At 39.7% G+C, this 15,458-nt stretch overlaps 1 protein-coding gene across 1 annotated transcript in view; it reads right to left on the bottom strand.

Annotated features, from left to right (window-relative positions):
- The window catches only part of ELL3 (elongation factor for RNA polymerase II 3), a 25,356-nt gene extending 9,898 nt beyond the window's left edge, over positions 1-15,458 (bottom strand). The window contains exons 1-2 of the mRNA XM_058737931.1: positions 15,327-15,458; positions 2,862-2,985 (exon numbers count right to left, since the gene is read on the bottom strand). Coding sequence (XP_058593914.1) covers positions 2,862-2,867 — 6 coding nt within the window. The 5' untranslated portion in view covers positions 2,868-2,985; positions 15,327-15,458. The remainder of the gene's footprint in view (positions 1-2,861; positions 2,986-15,326) is intronic.

Below are 15,458 nucleotides of genomic sequence, written 5' to 3'. Positions count from 1 at the left end.
TCTAAACTGTCTTTGTGGAGAGTTATTATAAATGGATGCTGGATTTTTCAAATGACTTTTCTGCACCTATTGAGATGATCATATGATTTTTATCCTTCATTTTGTTAATGTGATGTATCATGTTGATTGATTTATGGATGTTGAACTATCTTTGCATCCCTGGAATAAATTCCACTTGATCATGGTATATGATCCTTTTAATCTATTGTTGAATTCAGTTTGCTAATATTTTGTTGAGAATTTTTATATCTGTGTTCACCAATGATATTGGCCTCTAATGTGTGTGTGTGTGTGTGTGGGGGGGGGTGCTTGTCTGATTTTGGTATCAAGGTAATGCTTCCCTCATAAAATTAGTTTGGAAATGTTCCCTCCTCTTTGATTTCTTTGGAGGAGGCTGAGAAGGATAGGTATTAAATTTTTCTTGTTTGGTAGAATTCGCCAATGAAGCCATCTGGTCCTGGACTTTTTTTATTTGTTGGGAGGTTCTTGATACTGATTCAATCTCTTTATTAGTAATCAGTCTATTCAGATTTTCTATTTCTACATGGATCAGTTTAGGAAGAATGTATATTCTAGGAATTTATCCATTTTTTCTGTTGTTCCATTTGCTGGCATATAGTTGTTCATGTGATCCTCTGTATTTGTTTTGTCAGTTGTAACCTCTCTTTAATTTCTGATTTTTAAATTTTTATTTATTTGTTTTAAAGTTTTTAAGTTTATTTATTTTGAGAGAGAGAGAGAGCCCACATGTGGGGGGGGGGGCAGAGAGAGGGAAAGAGAGAGAATTCCAAACAGGTCCCACACTGTCAATGCAGAGCCCCGCTGCACTGAGAGAGAGTGTGAGCATGGACAAGAGGGGTAGAGACAGAGGGAGAGAGAGAATTCCAAGCAGTCTCCACACTGTCAGTGCAGAGCCTGATGTGGGGCTTGAACCCATGAATCGTGAGATCACAACTCAAGCTGAAATCAAGAGTCAGATGCCTAACATATTGAGCCACTCAGGCAACCCTCTTTAATTTTATTTTATTAGAGCTCTTTTTTCTCCATTAGCCTAGCTAAAGATTTGTCAACTATATTTATCTTTTCAGAGCTCTTAGTTTCATTGATCTTTTCTTTCTTCATCTTTTTTTAGTCTTTACTTCCACCCTGATCTTCAATATTTCCTTCCTTCTACTGACATTGGGCTTCCTTTATTCTTTTTCTGTCTCCTTTAGGTGTAAAGTTAAATTGTTTATTTGATATTTTTCTTATTTCTTGAAGTAGACCTGTATTGCTATGATCTTCCCTCTTAGTATAGTTTTGCTGCACCCCCCAAATTTTGACGTGTTGTATTTCTGTTTTCATTTGTCTCTAGGTATTTTTTAATTTCTTCTTTGATTTTGTTAATGACCCATTGGTTGTTCATTAGCATGTTGTTTAATCTCCACATTTTAATGGTTTTTCCAGTTTCCTCCTGGCAATTGATTTCTAATTTCATACTATTGTAGTCAGAGAAGATGCTTGATAGGATTTCAGTCTTCTTGAATTTTGTGGCCTAACGTGATCTATCCTGTAGATTGTTCCATGTTCACTTAAGAATGTGTATTCTGTGCTTTTGGATGGAATGTTGTGTGTCTATCTATTAAATCCAACTGGTCTAGTGTGTTGCTTAGGGCCAATGTTTTCTTATTAATTTTCTGCTTGGATAATCTATCCATTGATGTAAGTGGGGTGGTAAAGTCCCTTATGTTATTATATTACTGTCAATTTTTCCCTTTAGGTCCATTAATATTTGCTTTATATATCTTGGTTCTTCTATGTTGGGTACATATACATTTATAAATGTATGTCTTCTTGTTGGATTGACACCTTTATCATTATGTAATGTCTTTCTTTGTCTATAATTGCAGTCTTTGTTTTAAGGTCTATTTTGTCTGCTATGAGTATTGCTATACTGGCTTTATTTTTTTTCCCCACTTCCATTTACATGGGACATCTTTCTCCATACCTTCATTTTCAGTCTATATCCTTACTTCTGAAGTGAGTCTCTTGTAGACAGCATACACTTGGATTTTGTTTTTTTATCGATTCATCTACTTTAATTTTGAACACATTTCCAAACTACATTTTCTTTGTCCCCTCACCCCACATTTTATATTTTTGATGTCACATTTTACATCTTTTTATTTTATGCACCTCTTAACTAAGTAATATAGTTTTAAATTTATTGTTTTTGTCTTTTTAACATCATACTTGCTTTATAAGTGATTGATCCACTACTTTTACTATATATCTACCTTTTCCAGGGATTTTTACTTTTGCATATTGTCTTATTATTGATTAGTGCCATTTCTTTTCAGTTCGAGAAGTCTCTTTAACATTTCTTGTAAGACCAGTTTAGTGGTGATGTATCCCTTTAGCTTTTGCTTACTGGAAAACTCTTAATCTTTCCTTCAATTCTCAATGATAACCTCGATAGGTAGAGAATTGTTGGTTGGAAGTTTTATCCTTGTAGTATTTTGAATATGCCAAGCCATTCTCTTCTGGCTTGTGAAGTTTCTGCTGAAAAATCTGCTGATAGCTTTATGGAGTTTCCTTTGTATGTAATAAGTTGTTTTCCTCTTGCTGTTTTTACGATTCTCTGTTTAACTTTTGCCATTTTAATTATAATATATCTTGGTGTAGATATCTCTAGGTTTATCTTTGTTGGGACTCTCTGGGTTTCCTGGACTTGTATGTTTGTTTCCTTCACCAGATTAGATAAATTTTCAGCGATTATCTTTTCAATAAGTTTATAGGCTTTTTCTCTTTCTCTTCTTCTGGGACCCCTATTATGCAAATGTCATTCTGTTTGATGTTGTCTGAAAACTTCCTTAACTTACCTTCATTTTGGGGGCACATGGGTGGCTCAGTTGCACGCCCTGCTGACAGCTCAGGGCCTGGAGTCTGCTTCAGATTCTGTATCCTGCTCTCTCTCTCTGCCCCTCCCCTGCTCATGCTCTCTCTCTGAAAAAGGAATAAACATTAAAAAAAAATAATAATAATTGGGCAAAAGGACTAGTGGTAGAATAGGAGAGGAAAAAAATAAAATTAGAGAATCTATTTGGGAGGTCCAACATCTGAATTATACGTTTCAGAATGAGAAGTAAAACAAAAATGAAGGGGACTCACTGAATGCCCAGCACAAAGAATAAGAACAGATCTAAACCACCACATATTGGAACACTAGAGTTAAAAAGAAAATCCTAAAGACTTCTAAGACACAACATAGATCACATAGAAAGGATGAAGAATAAGATTGACTTCAGACTTGTCAGCAGAAACACTGGAAGCCAGAAGACAATGGAGCAGTGTTACCAAATATTTGAAGAAAAATAACAACATAGATTTTTTCACCCAGCCAAGCTATCAACTAAGTATAAGACTAGAATAAAGACAGAGTCTAAAAATACTTATATACCATGCACCCTTTTCAGCAAGATATTGAAGACATACTCTACCAAAATGAGGAGTAAACCAAGAAAAAAAGTCATAGGATCCAGGAAAAGAATATCCAACAGAGATAAGTGAAGGGAATCTTCAGACTGTTGGTGAAGGGAGATTCCAGGAAGATTTCTTTGCAACAGCTTAGAGAGCAATGAAAGGCTCTGGAGGCATATATATAAGAAAAAAAATGGAAACTGATAAATTATCTGATTGTTTTTAAATATATTGAGAGATTTCTACTTCTAGAAGACAGTATGAGAATTGATAATAAGTACATAAACAAGTAAAAATATAAACAGATTATTAATTTTGAGGGGAAGCACACAAGAAAGGAAATGTTAACAGTATACTGTAAATATACAGTATACTGTATACTGTAACAGCCTGTAAATAAAATTTACTCATAAAATGTAAACATTCAATTTTGACCTAACTAAAATAACACTACATTAGGAGGATAGAGAGAGAAAGTTTACATGCATATTTATGCAAAGGATGAGAGAGTTAAGTCTTCATTTTTAAAATAGACATCAGGGGACGCCTGGGTGGCTCAGTCAGTTAAATATCTGACTTTGGCTCAGATGGTGATCTCACAGTTTTTGAGTTTGAGTCCCATATCTGGTGACCTCAAGCCCTACATCAGGTGAGCTAGAGTCTCTCATCGGGTGAGCACAAACCCTGCTTCGGGTGATCCCCACTTCTTTTTCCCTCTCTCCCTCTCTCTCTCTGTTCCTCATTCACTTGTGCCCCGCACTCTCAATAAATAAATAAATAAATAAATAAATAAATAAATAAATAAAAATTAAATAGAAGCCAGTGGCTAATATTGGAAAGTTAAAAATCCAGAAATGGCATGATATTTAGAAAAAGCAACAAATGACAGAAGAAACAGCTAAATGAGTTGTAATCTCCTTAAAGCTGCTGGAAAATGAGTGGGATTACAGTTCTATTCTTCATTATGTCTTGTATAGAACTTGCATGTTCATGTATAACTTCCATAAAAACAAATAAATACTATGTTAAAAAAAGCCCAACCATGGTTTCAAATGAAATAGCCTAGGAGGAGAGAGGAGAAGGAGTCTAGGTACTGATCTCTTTGGAACTCTTCATTTACATGTCACTAACTGTCAGAGACACATCTCCCCCACCTGTGTCCCCTCCCAGTGAGCAGTAAGTCTGGATTGAGAGAAGTGTTGACAGGAAAGAAAAAAAGAAGAACCTCCAGAAGCATATCCATAGACTAGGATACATAGGAAAGGAGAAGAATCCATAAAGAGCTTTGCTAAAGTAATCCCCATAGGGAAGGTAGCTTGGCATTGGAAGTGGGTTCTAACTTCTGGGAGACCCAGGACCAGTTGAGGTCTCCATTCTGGAAAAGCCATTAAATATGGAGAGGAAATGCCTGAGGAGGGGAGCTGAGGTACTTTTCACTTTCACCTTGAGCTTCTCCTGGTTTGGGTGATAATGTCTCATTCCCAAACACTGGTGCTCCTTAATGGCTTCTTGCCTCCACAGAACACATCCTCTCTGTCCGACCTACCTCTATGAACATTTTATAAAGCCAGGTTCTCAGAACAGCACCTCCTCCAGATACCTCTGTTTATCTCTTGGTTCAGCTGAGTTGCATTTGCTTTATTCATATGTAAATTCTATTTTTTCTCTACTTTGAGACACACAGGGAGGATAAGCAAGTTTCTCTGATAGTCTACAACCCCTTCCAATTCCAATTTTCTTCTCTGCTTCCCACTTCTTCTAGCCTACTCCTTGCTTACTGAAACTCTCAACTACTGCACAGTCCTGTCAACCATCTCTACTGTAGCAATCAATTTATCTACTCCCTTCAAGTGTTCCCTTTCCAGTTCTCCCTCAGCACTTTGGGCAGAAGTTCAAAGGCAAAGAGCTAATATATAGTCTAGATTACTCCTTGCTACCCTGCTGGAAAATATGTATGGCCCTCCTCTTGTTAGACTCAAACAAGGGTTTCAAGGTCTTGTGCTGGGGTCATCTATTAAAGTATACCCTCCATACAGCAATGTCTGTACCCTGGGAGAACATATGATTCTCAGTAAAGTGAGTCCTCTCAGTGCAGAGTGACAGTCCGAGTCAGAGGGCTGTAGGCCCAGAAAACCGGTAAGAAGGAGAGAAATATACCTGTGTCCATTGGACAGGATCCCCAAGTCCAAAGCGTGTGGTAATCAGAAGAATGGGGGGTAAGGAAGGATGAAAACTAAAACAATGACTATAGAAACAGAGCTACATGCACATTTGGAAAATGTCTTCTTCCCCCTCTTCCATATACCTTAATGCAGAAACTCCTGATGTACAAGAGTATGGGCTGCTGATGTGGCATGACTTTATGAGTGTGGAAAAAACACAGGCTCTAGACACAGCTGAGCTGAGCCAGACCACTCACTGGGATTCTTATGTGCGATGGAAGTCTAGTAAAGTCTAAAAATGGCTTCTCAGAATAATATTTTTAAGTACATTTTAGAAAATACACCCATGATATTGTACACTCATTTTCATAGCAGCATTAATTCACAATAGCCAAAAGGTGGAAGCAACCAAAGTGTCCACTGACAGATGAGCAGACAAGGAAAATGTGGTATATACATAAAATAGAATCTTATTCAGCCTTAAAAAGGAAAGAAATTCTTGGGGCACCTGGGTGGCTCAGTCAGTTAAATGTCTGATTTCAGCTCAGGTCATGATCTCACAGTTTGTGAGTTTGGGCTCTGTGCTGTCAGCTCTCTCTGTCTCCCTCTCTCTCTGCTCCTCCCCGGCTCTCACCACTCTCTTTCTCTGTCAAAAATAAGTAAACATTAAAAAAAAAAAAAAAAGGAAAGAAATCCTGACACCTGCTACAACATAGATAAACCTTGAGGACATTATTCTAAGTGAAATAAGTCACTCACAAAAAAGATGCATACGTATGATTCCACTTATGAGGTATCTAGAGTAGTCAAATTGATAGAAACAGAAAAGGGTGGTTACAAGTGACTGGAAGGAGGGAAAAGTGGGGAGTTGTTCAATAAGTACAGAGTTTCAGTTTTGTAAGATGAAAAGAGTTCTGGGGCACCCGGGTGGCTCAGTCAGTTAAGTGTCTGACTTTGGCTCAGGTCATGATCTTGCAGTTTGTGCGTTCGAGCTCCGCATTGGGCTCTGTGCTAACAGCTCAGAGCCTGGATTCTGTGTCTCCCTCTCTCTCTGCCCTTCCCCTGCTCATGCTCTGTCTCTCTCTCTCAAAAATAAATAAACATTAAAAAAATTAAAAAGAAAAAAGAAAAGAGTGCTGGAGTTTGGGTGCATAGCAATGTAAATGTACTTAACACTACGAAACTGTACACTTACAGATAGTGAAGATGTTAAATTCAGTTATGTATATTTTTCCACAGTTAAAACATCTTTTTAGTTTAAAAAAATCACACGGGATCACTCGTGCACACCCAGTGCAGCTGTGCATCATGGTCAAGCCAGATGTCAATCCTGCCCACCCCATGCCACAGACAGCTGTGCATCACAGGAGGGCACCAGCCCCATCTACCCGCATGCTGCAGATACACATCATTCTGGTGGTCAGAGGGGATTATGCTTCTGGGTTCCACATGACATCTCCTACACAAGGCTATTCCTTCAAGACTGGGAGAGATAAGTGATTTGCCTAATACAGAGAAACAAACAGTCAAAATGAGACAGGAATATGTTCCAAATGAAAGAACAAAACAAAACATTAGAAAAAGACATTAATGAAACCGAGATAAGCAATGGACCTGAGAAAGAGTGTTAAGTAGTGGCCATAAAGATGCTCACTGAACTTGGGGGAAGAATGGATAAACACAGTTTATCCACACAGAGGTTCTCAACGAAGAGACAGAAAATATAAGAAAGTTCCAAATATGGGTGTCTGGCTGGCTCAGTCAGTAGAGCATGCAACTCTTGATCTCAAAGTCATGAGTTTGAGCCCCATATTGGGCACAGAGCTTACTTTAAAAAGAAGAAGAGGGGCGCCTGGGTGGCTCAGTCGGTAAAGCATCCGACTTTGGCTCAGCTCATGATCTCGCGGTTTGTGAGTTTGAGTCCCTCCTCAGGCTCTGTGCTGACAGCTCAGAGCCTGGAACCTGCTTCAGATTCTGTGTCTCCCCCTCTCTCTATCCCTCGCATGCTCATGCTCTGTCTCTCAATAATAAATAAATGTTGAAAAATTTATAAAAAATAAAATAAATAAAAAGAAGGAAAGATTTGGATATGTCAATTACATCTCAATAAAACCAGAAAAAAAAGATTAAAAAAAAGTTCCAAACAGAAATTACAGGGCTGAAGAGTACTATGATTGAACTAAAAAATACACTAGAGGGGTTCAGAGCAGACTGGATAAAGCTGAAGGTTGGGTCAACGAGCTAAAATGCAAAGCAATAGAACTCACCCAGACAGAGCAGCAAAAAGAAAAGAGAATTTTTAAAAATGAAGGTAACTTAAAAAAACTTTTTTAATTTAATTTTTTATTTTTTTTTTTAGAATTTACATCCAAATTAGTTAACATATAGTGCAACAATGATTTCAGGAGTAGATTCCTTAGTGCCCCTTACCCATTTAGCCCATCCTCCCTCCCACAACCCCTACAGTAACCCTCAGTTTGTTTTCCACTTATGAGTCTCTTCTGTTTTGTCCCCCTCCCTGTTTTTATATTACTTTTGTTTCCCTTCCCTTATGTTCATCTGTTTTGTCTCTCAAAGTCCTCATATGAGTGAAGTCATATGACTTTTGTCTTTCTCTAATTTCACTTAGCATAACATCCTCCAGTTCCATCCACGTAGTTCCAAAAGGCAAGATTTCATTCTTTTTAGTTGCCGAGTAATACTCCATTGTATATATATATACCACATTTTCTTTATCCATTCATCCATCGATGGACATTTGGGCTCTTTCCATTCTTTGGCTATTGTTGATAGTGATACTATAAACATGGGGGTGCATGTGTCCCTTTGAAACAGCACACCTGAATCCCGTGGATAAATGCCTAGTAGTGCAATTGCTGGGTCGTAGGGTAGTTCTATTTTTAGTTTTTTGAGGAACCTCCATACTGTTTTCCAGAGTAGCTGCACCAGTTTGCATTCCCACCAACAATGCAAAAGAGATCCTATTTCTTCACATCCTCGCCAAATCTGTTGTTGTCTGAGTTGTTAATGTTAGCCATTCTGACAGGTGTAAGGTTGTATCTCATTGTGGTTTTGATTTGTATTTCTCTGATGATGAGTGATGTTGAGCATTTTTTCATGTGTCGGTTGGCCATCTGGATGTCTTCTTTGGAGAAGTGTCTATTCCTGTGTTTTGCCCATTTCTTCACTGGATTATTTGTGTTTTGGATGTTGAGTTTGATAAGTTCTTTATAGATTTTGGATACTAACCCTTTATCTGATATGTCATTTGCAAATATCTTCTCCCATTCTGTTGGTTGCCTTTTACTTTTGCTAAAACAATTTTTTTTAAATGTTTATTTGTTTTTGAGGGAGAGAGACAGACAGAGCATGAGTGGGGGGAGCGGAAGAGGGAGAGAGAGGGAGACACAGAATCTGAAGCAGGCTCCACGCTGTCAGCATGGAGCCCGATGGGGGGCTTGAACCCACAAACCGTGAGATCGTGACTTGAGCCGAAGTTGGATGCTTAACTGAATGACCCAGGCGCCTTTGTCCAAATTTCTATAACATTTTTTCAACTTTTACCTTCCAACTCTTCTATTTTTAAAAAAATTTTTTAAATGTTTATTTAGTTTTGAGACAGAGGGAGACAGAGCACGAGTGAGGGAGGGGCAGAGAGAGAGGGAGACAAAGAATTTGAAACAGGCTCCAGGCTCTCAGCTGCCAGCACAGAACCCGATGCAGGGCTTGAACCCACAAACCGTGAGAGCATGACCTGAGCCAAAGTTGGACGCTCAACCAACTGAGCCACACAGGCGCCCCCAACTCTTCTATTTTTTTAATCTCAGCTATCATATTTTTAATATCTAAAAGCTCTTTATTTTTCTCTGAATGTTTTTTATAGCCCCCGTTTTTGTTCAATATCCTCTTCATCTTTAAGGATACTAATTCAGGGGCACCTGGGTAGCTCAGTTGGTTGAGCTTCTGACCTCTGCTCAGGTCATGATCTCGTGGTCTGTGGGTTCGAGCCCCATGTCAGGCTCTGTGCTGACAGCTCAGAGTCTGGAGTCTGCTTCGGATTCTGTGTCTCCCTCTCTCTCTGACCCTCCCCCGTTCATGCTCTGTCTCTGTCTCAAAAATAAATAAACATTAAAAAAAATTTTTTTAAAAAAAGGATACTAATTCAAGTTCCTTTCCCATTGTCTTTTGTACATACAATTGTTTCTGTATCTTCTGAGACCTTATTTTCTGTTTTGTCTTGTCCTCTTTTTATATTGAATGTTTTCTCCAATCCTTGATGATCCTTGTATATCCACTCATCTCTACAAGAAAGGCACTAGAAAGCTGACTGGAAACTTGGTATGCATGGTCAGGGCTGGTTGCACTTTAAGAATCTGGATCATTTCATTATGTGACTTCTTACCTTCAGTTAATTATCCAAGCTTTTCCCCACCTCAGGGCCTAAGCATATGCTGTTTCTGTTGTTTGTGTATTGATTAACATGTATGTGGTTGAAGTAACAGAAATCTGACTTAACACGGCTTATACGAAAAAATATGGTGGTTCCCCATAGCAAGAAGCTCAGAGGTAAAACAGATGTTACAGTTGATATATCAAGTCAACCAAGGACATCATCAAGAACCAAGATTCCTTCTACCATTCACTTTGTTCCAACCTAAGGCTGGCCCTTCAAGGTCTTACATACCAGGAGCAGTAGGGGATCTGTGCTTCTTCAGTTCAAGTCAGTTAGACAGAACACTGTCCTTCCCCTCACAATAGAACAAAAAAAAGCCCTTCCCTTTGGGCTGATCAGCCCAAATTAGGTCACATGCTAACTCCTGAACAAATAACAGTCACTGGGTGAATACTATGCAAACAGTGGCTTGGTCTGGGTTCAGAAGCCAATCAATACTAAAAGGGATGAGTTTACTTTGAAGTAGCCATTCTGGACTGCTCTTGGAATATAGGGAGGAGGGGGAAATTTCCTAAAGCGTCACTGCTTTTCCTTGAGAAAGGAGGGATGTAAAAAATGTTAGGGATTCAACCACACTGCTGAAGCCCTCTTCTATTTTTCCTACAACTGGCTCCAGGCCTGTTTAAATGTCACCACAGAATTGGATCTCTCCCTTTAATTTTCATCCTTGAACCTTTGTTTCTCTTTTAGCACTTAACACAAGTTGTAATTTTATATAAATTTTTACTTGTGAATTGTCAATCTTCTCCAATAAAGTGTTAATTTCATGAGATCAGAGACCAAGTCTGTTTTGTTAATAACCATATACTAAGTGCCTAGAAGTTTCTGGCACATAATAGATGTACACTTAATATGTGATGAAGAAATGAATGAATTCAGGAGTAAATAGTATCTTTCTCTCTCACTGAGTCTCCAAAATACATTTTGAAGCTGCACACTTTGCCATTTCTGATGCCAGCATTTCAGCTCAAGTAGCTATCTTCTCTTCCTTCATGTAATGGACATCTTTTGTTTTGTCTGTCTAGCATTTTCCTTTTAGGGGGAACAAACACCCTTCCTTTGATAAATCTGTTCTTTCCCCATACTAATTATTTGTTTCTGGTGGGACTGCTCTCATCATACCCTGCCCCACATGTACCTCCCTACCACAAGGGACACCTGGTCCATCAGAGCTCTATCCTGGGACTTTAAACAATAAAGACCTTCTCTCTTAGGCAAGCTGTGAGATGTGAGGGCAGGTACCATGGGTGGCCATTTCCTGTCCTGTCAAAGGATATGGGTCTGAGAAGATAAAACCGAGATAAGAGACATGGAGGCATTCCCTGTTACTGGTTTTAGTTTCTCTTATAGTCAGCCACACCCTACCCCTTTCCCCAGTTTGGTTATGTAATCCAATAAATTCCCCCTTTTGCTAAAATTTGATATGAACTGCATTTCAGTTATCTGTTACCAAATAAAGCCTAGCATTACAGACGTCTATGGAAGCCTTCTGACTGGTCTCTCCATTTCCATTTACCTGCTCTAATCAATTTTCCTCCCATAGAGTGATCTCTTCAAAATTTATATCCTGCTGATGAAGGGCACAGGCTAGGTTAGATGCTCAACCTCGATCTTTATGATCAGAGTTTCCTTGGGAAAGTTATTTAACCTGCTTGTGCCAAGGTTTCTAAATCAGTAGAAAGGGGATAACATCTCAAAAGGTTATTGTGAGGCTCAAAAAAGAAAAGTACACTTAATGTACTTAATAATCACTCAGTGTTAGCTGGTAGTGGTATTAACAGTAATTCAGATCATGCCATTGCCCTACTTATTTCCTGAACTAGTTTCACACCACCCTGCTCACTAGACTTTAGTGACTTACCTATTACCTAACCTTGTGGCTCTTGCTGGGCTAGCCTGAGGGAGCAGGGCCTTACGGTCTTCACACCTGCTGTCTCCTCTCCTGATATGTTCTCTCTGCCTCTCTTCCCTTGGCCTGGCTGACTCCCTATCTTTTTTCCTCAGCTCAAATATCACTAGCTTCACTTCCCTAATCAAAGTTAAGGTCTACAGGGTCTATGGGTACACTCCCTTTACAGGAACAGCAGTTCTATGATTTCTTACCAGGACCGGTAGAATTATTTGCAGATAGTCTTCATTTAGATTACATTGAGATTTTGATAGGTAAGTGCTTATGCTGTGTACCCTGTTAAGTATTTTGAATATCATCCTTGCATAGAGTGTTTTTTTTCTTTCAAAGCAGTTATCACAATTTGCATATATGTGATATATATACACATATACGTGTGTGTGTGTGTGTGTAAACAGATGCTGTTTCCTGTTTGTATGTTCCATGAGTGTAGAGGTATATGTTTGTTTGTTTTTTTATCACTGTATACCTAATGACTAATACAATAGTTTGCAGATAGTTGGTGCACAACACAATGAATATGTGTTGAGAGAGAGAGTGAATTTTGGGGGCAACTCCTGGAAAAATTAGATTGGATGTGTGGCAACCCAGTCTAGGCTCTGAAAGGACTAGAAATAGACCCTTGGGCATGGGGATAGGGTAGGGTGAGTTGATAAGAGGAGACTGGATATAGGGTTGTTCTACTCTCTCACTCACCTGAGTTGCTGGAGTTGATAAGGAGGTAGCAGGTGCCAAAAGAACTTGCTTCCTCATCCTACACTCTTTAATTCAGAGTGTGGCTCAGTTTTCCCTATGGGGCTGTTTCTATGGTCTCTTCACACGCAAGGGGACCCAAGTGGCTTGGCTCCATTGGGAACCTGAGGCTGGGAAGCCAGATAGCCCAAATTCTGCTTATGAACTGTGCTCAAACTGCTGTTGTAGCTGTGTAGGTGATGTCTCCAGCCTTTCAGTCAGTTTCCTCATCTTCCTACTTTATATCTGGGGTCCCTAAACCTTGCCTTAGCTCCTTCTCTGTTTCAGAGCCATAGGTCCTCATTCTGTCTAATTTATTCCCTCTCAACTCTGTGATGAGTTTAAATGGAGGTATCTTTCCTCCCCCTTGGCTGTTGGCCAGCAGCTTCAGTTCTCCACCACACAAGCCTCTCATGAAATGGTAGCTGGCTTCCCCAGAGCCAGTGATCCAAGAGAAAGAAAGTGGAAGCCACAATGATCATTTATGATTTAGCATCAGAAGTGACATACCATTGCTTCTGCCATATTGGTCGCAGAGACCAACCCGGATTCAGTGTGGGAGAGGACTACACAAAGATATAAATACCAGGAGAGAGGGTCATGAGCAGCCATTTCAGAGACTGGGTACCCAGAAAGGTTAGAGGAATTTAAAGGAGAGAAAGTTTTAGGACTTGAAGAAGGGAGATGGAAGAGACATTAACTGAATGCCTATAAGGAGCCAAACCCTTTATATCTACATTAATCTCCTTTACAACACTAAGGGGTAGAGATTATCCCCATTTTTCACAGAAAGGAATTGAAGCATGGAGAAAATAAATGTCTAAAATCAAATCCAGTAAGTAGCAGAGTCAGGATTTATATGATTTGTATGTTACATATGCCATCAATGTTGATCGAGTACATTTAGTATGTACCAAAGGGTGGGATAATATGCTACTTGCGGTCTGAGAAGTAATTTGGAGTAGTATAGAAACATAGCATTAAATATTAAAAACATAAAAACTATATATATAGTTTTTTTTTCTTTTAAGTAGGCTCCATGCCCAGTGCAGAGCTCAACACAGGACTTGAAATCCTGACCCTGAGATCAAGACTTGAGCTGAGATCAAGAGTCCAACAACACTTGGGGTGTCTGGGTGGTTCAGTCGGTTAAGTAAGTGTCCGACTTTTACTTGGAATTCTCTGTCTCCCTCTCTCTCTGGCCCGCCCGCCCCGCCCACCCCCCCCCCCCCCCCGTGCTAGTTCACCCATGCTCTCTCTCAAAATGTAAAATAAACATTAAAAAATTGTTTTTAAAAAAGTCCAATGCTTAATTGAGTTACATTGAGTTACCCAGGCACCCCTGAAAATATAAAAAGTATTTTTAGTCTTCTGATTGTATCAAGAGAAAGCTTCAGTTTCAAAGTCTGTGTTACCTCTCCAAAAACTTGTTAATTTCTCTTTTTTAAGAAAGAGAGGGCAGGGGCTCCTGGGTGGCTCAGTTGGTTGTGGGCCCAACTCTTGATTTCAGCTTAGGTCATGACCTCAAAGTTTGTGGGTTTGAGCCCCACACTGGGCTCTGTGCTCACAGCATGGACCCTGCTTGGGGTTCTCTCCCTCTCTCTCTCAAAATAAGTAAACTAACAAAAAAAGAGTGGGCAGGCCACACTCATCTTTCACAATGATTTTACTTTGGTAGAATTTGAGAATACATTTCGTTTTCATTGTATTGACTTTTATAGTTACTCTCCATTAGTGGTCAGGTTAAACTGATTTTAAATTTACTAAAGGAATATGAAATTTGACTTATATCCTTTAAGATTGATACAATCTTAAGTAATAGTAGTTCAAGTGATACTTTGGTACGGCAAAAATCGTGAAGACGGCATTGACTGAGAGGTTTATTGCCTTCCCATCAGGTCTATGTTGGGGGGGGGGTGCTGGGGAAGAGGAGCTAGTTGGAAGTTCCAGCCTTAACTTGGTTCTGCTATGGGCACCAACTGGAGAGAATCAAATAATAAAATTTACAAACATTCCTTTCCTGTGGTATTTCCTAATCATTTCTTTATCCGATGAATTCCTCAGGGCTGTTGGGGAGTCTTGTAGACAGATTAATGGAGTTGGGAAGGAGAGTGAATTTAATGGGAAACCTAAGCTTCCTGCCCTATTCAATTGCCTCTTACAAACCAGAGGTGGCTGGTGCAGGTAGTATAGTGGGGAAACATCCGGAGGGAGAAATGGACACAGTCTGTGCATTTCCCAATCTCTTAGTCCCTGATCCTACTCCATAGTCTGTGATTTGGGGGTCCTCCAACATTTCCAAGCTATTGCATCTTCACATTTAATATTTTTGTGGGAAACGAATAGGACCAAAGTTTTAGGACACAAGGGATGTGGTTGCTAATTTCTCTTGGAGGGATTTGCGGTGAGGGTACAACATGGCTGGAAGGGGGTTTCTGAAACTTGTGTTTCTACCTGATTTTACCTTACAGGTGAACAATTCATATCTAAATACGTGGTTGGTGGGGATAAATCCTAACAGGACGAAATTTAGTCCCAAAGTCCTGGTAATACAAAACAGACTAAACCATTTCGGCCCCCAAGAACACCCGGCCTCCGTCCCCTACCGTACCCTTCTGGCGAGTTTGCCGGCGTCCCAAACCGTTTCCGCATGAGGTCACTCTGCCAAGTCACGTGCTCGAGCCCGCGGGAACGCCACATCGCCAGCCGCACCCCTCCACCCCCATCCTGTCCACGTGACCCG

The sequence above is a fragment of the Neofelis nebulosa genome, chromosome 7 (genome assembly GCF_028018385.1).
Source record: "Neofelis nebulosa isolate mNeoNeb1 chromosome 7, mNeoNeb1.pri, whole genome shotgun sequence".
Classification (NCBI taxonomy): Eukaryota; Metazoa; Chordata; class Mammalia; order Carnivora; family Felidae; genus Neofelis; species Neofelis nebulosa.
The sequence above is the reverse complement of the archived record's forward strand: the minus strand, read 5'-3'. Positions and strand labels throughout refer to the sequence as shown.